The 8,232-nt window shown below is 34.0% G+C and overlaps 1 protein-coding gene across 1 annotated transcript; it reads left to right on the forward strand.

The window, feature by feature from the left end:
* Nucleotides 1-4,158: 4,158 nt before the first annotated feature.
* Nucleotides 4,159-7,253, forward strand: LOC114381527 (protein FAR1-RELATED SEQUENCE 5-like). Its single transcript, XM_028340801.1, has 6 exons — nucleotides 4,159-4,503; nucleotides 4,584-4,689; nucleotides 4,761-6,479; nucleotides 6,598-6,670; nucleotides 6,754-6,817; nucleotides 7,245-7,253. Exons 1-6 carry the CDS (start codon nucleotides 4,159-4,161, stop codon nucleotides 7,251-7,253), a joined length of 2,316 nt encoding a protein of 771 aa, XP_028196602.1.
* Nucleotides 7,254-8,232: the final 979 nt, after the last annotated feature.

Consider the following 8,232-nt stretch of genomic DNA (forward strand, 5'->3'; position numbering starts at 1 on the left):
TTGCTTGTAGAGGAAAGCAATGCTATCATTTTGAAAGGCAATTCTAAAGTTAAATAAGTTTTCTTTGGCACCAACAGTATTAAAAAGATACAACTTGGTTTTGATTTGAAAGTAAAGCCTAAAAGAGAAAAAAATCTAAATAACAAGAAAGAAGGGAGAAGAAAGAAGAAGGCCAAAGCTAGTGGTAATGGATAAAGAGACTTTTGAGTTCATTGACTCTGATAAAAAAAATCAAAAAGTTGGAAGCTAAAGAGAAAAAGTCAAATCCAAAAACTTGTGCGTCTAGTAAGAAGAAGGAACTTGATGTTGTTGAGAAGGCTCGTTTGTCCAAGAAATCCAAAACTAGGTTGAAGCTTCCACAACCAAAGACAACCTTGAAGTTGCACTTTAATTCTATCTTAGAATGAGGAAACTGAAGAACCTCTTAAGAGGAAAAGAGTGGACGAAGTGGAAGCCACTACTGAATCTGATGAACCTAAAGCTCCATTAGCTCAAGTGGTGCAACAACCAAAGAGGATCAAAACCTTGGAGTCATTGAACATCTCATTCCCTTAACTCAAATTTGAAAAAAAAAATCATCCCAATGTTGTTCGAGAACCTATAAAGTGGAAGGAATACCTTGGAATCATTCAACGTCTTATTCCATTAACTTCGGTGAAAGCCATCAAGGAGAAAGAGCTAAATAAGGAGACTGCAATTGTTGTTGCTCCTAAGCTATTTAATAGAAGGAGAAAAAGAAGCCAAGGAAAAGAGAAAAAGAATGTTGTACAGGAACAATGTTGCTATTGCTGCAATACTAGACGAAACCACGTATTGCTCATCCTGAGCATGAACTTGTGATCAGACATTTTAACTTAAGGTTCCGTCCATTGCACAAAAAGGAAGAAAGCTTCTACCTTTCTACTAAACATAGAGTGCATTGTGTGGATTTATAAATAATTAAAGAAATATTTAAATAAATTATTTGTTTGATAAATTAAATTTTAAATTAAGATATTTTTTATTTATCAATATATTATAAGAGAATATTCTAAAATTGGAGGTTGACCACTCAACTAAAGTCGATTAACTTGAAGACAAAAGTAAGCGCTATGTATAAATTTTATAAGAGCAATATCAGAATAAAGTGAAATTGACATAATAGAGCAGTCAAAGAAATATATTTAATGAAAGAAAAAGTCAACCATAATGGTAAAGAACATAAAAATGATGCGAATAAAACACCAAAAATTATTCATTTAAATAGACCTTTTGTATTTATTTCCTTTTTTCGGTGACCTATTGTTGAATTTTGTTTTCTTTGGTGTGCTCCTTTTTAAACTTTGAAGTAAGATTGACTCTTGACTAGAGGATGTTTGAACAATTTGTTTATTTGCCTTTCTCCTTAATGGACTTTCAGAGATTGAATAAACTTCATTTGATGATGAAGATGCATCTTTTGACTTCTTGGATGCTTGTAGCTTTGAGCTTTTACTTATGACAGATTGTTTTTTCACACTTTTCTTTAATAGACTTTCTTCTTTTGATGATGAAGATACATCTTTTGATTTCTTGGATAGTTGTAGCTTTGGACTTTGACTTGTGACAATTTGTTTATTCACATTTTTTCTTAATGGACTTTGTGATATTTGGTAAACTTCTTCATTGGATGATGAAGATGCACCTTTTAACTTGTTGGATGCTTGTAGATTTGGGCTTTAACTTATAATTAGTTCTTCACCTAACTCATCTAATGATATTTTTTATAGTGAAGTTGGTTGTTTTTTTAATAAAAATATTAATTAGTGGATGAAAGTGCATTTGCAAAGGGTATACAATATTGGGGTATGTCAGCCTTATTCGCATTTTTTGTGTGAAGGAGTTCAAATGTTGTTGTGCTTAGAATTTGTTGCGCATCTCGATCAAACAATTTGAATGTTGCTACACTGGCATCATTAGAGACTTTCAATTGTATCTTGAACCTAAAAAATATTTTAAAATTTTTTATATTTATTTAATTGTTATATAATTCATTATATACAAAACATTAAACCTTGTTGTTGGGCCTTTGGATAGTTGTTTGCATTCTCTAAAAATGTATTGATTTCCCTCTTTTGTAACTTTCTTTTGGCACCTCTCACATGCAACATAATTCCAACCGAACCGTTGATTTCATTGATTGTTGCATGAATTGTGAACACATTATCCTATTATTTTATATATGTTAAAACTAAGAAAAAATAAAGTATTATTGAATATTATGAATATGAAGGTCATGGTAGGTTAGCATACTGATTCTGATATCCATCTCATGGACATTATATCTTGCAAAGATTTTCTATTTTTTGATATTCTCTTGTCAAGATCAATGTTGGCAGAACTTGGAGGAGATAATTCTTTTATTTGATGTTGCTCCATTTTTTCCACAAAGTAGATATTTAAAATAAAATTTATAATTTTTTAGCTACATCAATCAAAGAATTTGAATAAACTAACAATTTTGTTTGTTGAATGTTACAAAATGTGTATAATAAAAAAATAAAAAAAGGAAGTTCAGTTTACTCTATCTTGAACTTTGCAAAATCAAGATTGTTTAGATTGATATAAATCCTTGTACTTGAAATTGAGTTGATTGAATATTCATCTGAAAAATTATTATTAAAATATAATTGTTAGTAAATTAAAATTATTACAGTAAATAAAATATAAAAAAATTATTGTAAGCAGAAAGTATGATATAGACTTAATTGAATTAAAATTATTTATTTATTAAATAAGTTGAATTGAAAAAAATACTTAAGATAGTAAAGAAACATCTCAAATAAAGAAATAAATATCAAATTAAATAAACATGCTAACATAAAAATAAAGAGAGAGGAAATTATGGATCAATTTTTATTTAAATGTTATTTAAAGATTATATATATCTTAATATAAAAATTAAATTTAGAAAAATAATTTCAATTCCATAGTGAAATGCATATGAGAATTGTTCAATGTAAATATTAAGTACAATTTGATCATCCATTTATTTAGTTATCTATATTTTTTTGGCTGAATTATATATATATATATATATATATATATATATATATATATATATATATATAAAGAAAAGAAAAGAGATAGAGTAGTAAGATATATAAAGTGTAGAATATAAATTTTGTTAAAGATTTTAAATGTGTGAAAGTAATCAAACCTCTTAATTTCTTAACCATGATAAAAGTGATTGTAACTATGTTTGAATCTTCTTCTTAGATGTTGATTGTTTTTTCAAATTCTGAGGCTATGTTTGTCTACAGACGATGTCTAGGGTGCGAAAGTTAAACAACTTTCGCACCGTGCGAAAGTTTCGCTTTTTCAAAGTTAAATGCAATGTAGTCAACGTGAACCGTCCGATTAGCGAAAAGAAAATCTAACGGTCCTTATTTTTTCCTTGCTACCGGTAGTAAATGGATGCCTCGTTTTCTCCGTCTGGTTCCCCCCCCCCCCCACGCGCGATTGAAGACCAAAGCTTCCCTGGACTACTTTTCTACTTTCCTCAAAAGGTTTTTTCAAAAGCAAAGGAAACAATCAGCCCCTTTTGGAGAACGACGGGTGGGTTTGTCTTCTCCGTGCGCTAATTCCATCGTGGAAGATTTGATTTTTGAAGCAAAGCAGTTGGGTGCTCATCATTTCGAATCAGAGCTCAATTCTAGGGTTGGGTTTGAGTCAGATGTTGTTTTCATTGAGTACTATTGAGTAGAGCAGTAGAGCATTGTCTTTGTCGTGGTAAAACCATGGTAGGCCAGCGTTCAGCACTATTGGAACAGAGGACTAAAGAAGGGCGAGGTCCATCAAGCTTCCGTCCGGGGCAGATCTGCAGTTAACGTTGTAGCTATCGTCGTAGGTGAATAACGTTGTACCTTCCGGGCCGGTTTTTGTTATTACGGTATTTGTTCTGTTCAGTTGTCCCTTATATTGAAGTGGTTTTTATTATGGTATTTTCATTCATGTTTGTTTTGCAAATTGTGTTGCCTGAATGTTGTGATGTGGTGTTGTTAAGTGTTGCAGTTTTGAACATGCGTTGTTTTTGTATGACCAGTAGCATTGCAGTAGATGTGGTAGTTTGCAGTAGTTGTTGATGTATGTATTTGATATATTTTAAAATGTGTTGGGGTGTAGGATTTGGATGCTATAATGTCAGAGTTGGAAACTACTGATAATTTTCGTAGCTTTGTTAATGGTGATGGTGCCAATGATGATGGAGATTATGAAAATGATGACAACTACCAAGATGATGTCGGAGTACAAGGTGAGGAGGAGGTGGATTCGGAGTTACAGAATGAGGATGATGGAGATTATGATGAATTTTGGATTCCAGGTTTGTCGAAAGAAGAATGTATAAGTATTGATAGCATGGTAGATATTAGACAGTTTGACATGAAAGAAATTACCGATGAAGTTGTCCGCAGGTTGGATTTTGGTGATTTGGAGTTAGCGTATCAATTTTATTGTTGGTATGCTAAAATGAGTGGTTTTTCCGTAAGGAAGAGTCACATTGTTAGAAACTCATTTATGGAAACACTGCAACAAACATTTGTTTGTTCATGTGCTGGTTATAGGAAAGTTACAACCTCCGATACAAGGATACGAAAAGAAAAAAAAAGAAAGCAGGTGTGGTTGTGAAGCAATGTTTCGTGTTCATGTGCATTTTTCGACAGATCGATGGTATGTGACATGTTGGAATTTTGAGCACAACCATGTATTATTGGACCTAAAATTGTCGTGCTTGTTGGCAGGACATAGGAAGATGTCGGCATCTGATATTATACAAGTTGAAAATTATAGGAAAGTTGGCATTAGACCTCCGCACATGTACGCAGCATTTGCCAATCAATGTGGTGGATATGAGAAGGTGGGGTTTATCAGGAAAGATATTTACAATGAAGAAGGGCGCATGAGGAGGCAACATAGTTTAGATGCAAGGGGTGCATTGAAGTATTTATATGATTTACGCAAGAAAGAGCCAATGATGTATGTTTCATGCACCTCGGATGAAGAGTCAAGACTACAACGGTTGTTTTGGTCTGATACTGAGAGCCAATTGCTTTATCAGGTATTTCGTGACGTTCTGGCATTTGATGCCACTTACAAGAAAAATAAGTATTTGTGCCCTTTTGTTGTTTTCTCTGGTGTGAACCACCATAATCAGACAATAGTTTTTGCTGCTGCTATTGTGACTGATGAGACGGAAGAAACATATGTTTGGTTGTTAGAACAGTTGTTGGTAGCAATGAAAGGAAAAGCTCCCTGTTCAATAATAACTAATGGAGATCTGGCTATGAGGAATGCTATAACAAGAGTCATGCCAGGTGTTTCTCACAAATTGTGTGCGTGGCACTTATTGCGTAATGCATTGAGCCATGTCCGAGACAAACATGTTTTGAAATGGTTGAAGAAACTAATGCTTGGTCATTTTGAAGTGGTGGAATTCGAAGAAAAATGGAAAGAGATGGTTGCTACGTTTGAATTGGAAGACAATAGTTGGATTGCTGAACTTTATGAAAGACGGATGAAGTGGTCTAGTGCCCATTTGAGGGGTCGTTTTTTTGCGGGCATACGGACAACATCTCGTTGTGAGGCTTTCCATGCACATGTTGCAAAATATGTTCATTCACGCACCAATTTAACCGATTTTGTAGAACAATTTCAAAGGTGCCTGACATATTTTCGATATAGAGCGGTTGTGGCAGATTATTCGTCAACATACGGGAAAGAAGTTTTGCAAACAAATCTTCGATCTCTTGAGCGGTCTGGTGATGAATTGTTTACAAAGGAGATGTTTCAACTTTTTCAGTCTTATCTATGTAGGACTATTAAGCTAAGAGTCGTTGATTGCAAAGAGATGGCCACGTTTTCAATTTTCACAGTTGTCAAGTATTGTAGTGGAAGTGTTTGGCGTGTGTCGTATTGCCCATCAACGGTTGAGTTTACATGTACTTGTATGAGAATGCAATCCATTGGTCTTCCATGTGATCACATATTGGCCGTGTTGGTTTCTTTAAATTTTATGGAGTTGCCAAGTAGTTTGGTTTTGAATAGGTGGTCCAAACTTGCCACCGAACAGATTAAAGACAAATATTCGGATTCCGCAATGTATTGGGATTCGCAATTGATGGCCAGGTATGCCACTTTGGTTGAAGTTTCTAGAGAAGTTTGTGCAGCCGCATACCGTGATGAAGAGGAGTATGACAAAATGTTGCATTTCCTATCCAATGAGGCTACAAGGCTGAAGTCGAAGCAAAACAGCGAACATTGTGTTGATGATAATCAGACGCACCAACAAGATGATGATTTTGCAGGTATTTTAGACCCTGTTGTGGTTCGAAGTAAAGGATGCGGACAGGTCGGAATGGATGAAAGTGGCAGACAAAGGAGAATCCAAAAGTGTCGGCAATGTGGTGGAATTGGCCACAACAAGCGTTCTTGCACCAACCGTCCTCGAAATGTAAATGGTTGTATGTCATCCACCGAACAAACTAATAGTATGTTGCAAGCTACACATGAAAATTACTTTGAAGTGGTAATGAACCTGTTGTTTGCCACAATTTGCTTTTGAATTTTTATGTTATGCAGGTAATGATTACAATTTGTATTTTGTTAATGTTGGACAAAATGCAGAAGCCGCAGACACAGTCATTTGTTGCTGGTAGTAGCCGTGTAGGTCCGTAAAGATATTTTTGTTATGTTGCAGAATTTGATCGGTAATGAGTTCATGTTTGCAAATGTTAGGGGTGGACTACTCTGGTCTCGAGGACCAGAACCTCCTATGAAGAGGAAGAAGGAGAAGCTAGAGGTAATTGTATTTTCATTGATCTGCAGGTTTTATTACAATGTGATATTTATACTATGCTTCTAACAGAATTGTAATTTTGTTACTAGAAAAGACAAGAATGGAAAATGGAAATATCTAAATGGAATATTCTATGCTTGTTGGTTATGGCTGTCCCTTACACGAAGACAACTACCCTGCACATGGTCCTTTAAGCCCAATCAGTATCCTCACACACAGTCTCGCAGGTACACAGGTCTAGCAATTGCCCTCTTTGCTTTGTTTTGTAATTGCACCTTGCTATTAGTGTGTTTGCTGGGTTTCTCATGTATTACTTGCTGCACCCCTGTTAGTCTATCAGCATTACTTCATAATTGTATATTGTATGTAGTATTGTGAATTTGTGAAAAAATTGGCCTAACATTGTATGTTTGTGGATTTTGTTTTGCAGGATTATTGACAAAGATTGTAACTTCTGCAACCATTAAATGTTGATACCGCAGGACGCTGTTATGTAATCCATTTTTTTAGTGAAAGATGACGTTATACTTGGTTGCTGGTGTTTATTATTATTTGGTGAAGGAAGTGTGGATTATAATTTCATTTGTTAAATTAGCGTATAGCAAATAATGTTTACGTTATACTTGGTTGCTGGTACACGATATATATTTGGTGAAGGAAGTGTGGATTATAATTTAATTTCTTAAATTAGCGTACAGCAAATAATGTTTACGTTATACTTGGTTGCTGGTACACGATATATATTTGGTGAAGCAAGTGTGGATTATAATTTAATTTCTTAAATTAGCGTATAGCAAATAATGTTTACGTTATACTTGGTTGCTGGTACACGATATATATTTGGTGAAGCAAGTGTGGATTATAATTTCATTTCTTAAATTATCACCAGGTTCAGATATCAAAAGAAACAGAACAGCTACATCCAAAATAACTGCCGAATTACTAATTTAAATTATACACCAGTATCTAAATTGATATGAGGAATCCAGTTTAATTATTTAAACATTCTACTACCATTATAAAAAGCTATTTCAAAGGAAGAAATACAACCATTTCCCCTAATGAACTTTGTATAGAATAATATATTTTTCTAAGTATTTTTGGAGCAGCAAGAGTCACCGATATTAAACTCTCCAAGAAACAACAGACATGAGAAATTGTATAAATAATACATGCTAGAGTATGAATAAAAATCTGACTATATCAACTGCCCAACATGTACATTGACTGCCAATTTACATAAACTGACAGACCTGCCATTTTAAGGGAATTCCACATGATTTCCTCATGTTCAGGAATACCAAAAAGGCACAAAGTCGCCGCATCAAGCCCAAACACCTGCCACAAAAATTATTTTTGCTGGTACACGATATATATTTGGTGAAGGAAGTGAGGATTATAATTTAATTTGTTAAATT

Source organism: Glycine soja, chromosome 13 (assembly GCF_004193775.1).
Source record: "Glycine soja cultivar W05 chromosome 13, ASM419377v2, whole genome shotgun sequence".
NCBI lineage: Eukaryota > Viridiplantae > Streptophyta > Magnoliopsida > Fabales > Fabaceae > Glycine > Glycine soja.

Coding starts and splice junctions, on each gene's coding strand:
- LOC114381527 (XM_028340801.1), top strand. CDS start 4,159: ATGTCAGAGTTGGAAACTACTGATAATTTTCGTAGCTTTGTTAATGGT. Junction 4,690..4,760: donor CATTTTTCGACAGATCGATG/GTATGTGACATG, acceptor GCTTGTTGGCAG/GACATAGGAAGATGTCGGCA. Junction 6,480..6,597: donor TCCTCGAAATGTAAATGGTT/GTATGTCATCCA, acceptor TATGTTATGCAG/GTAATGATTACAATTTGTAT.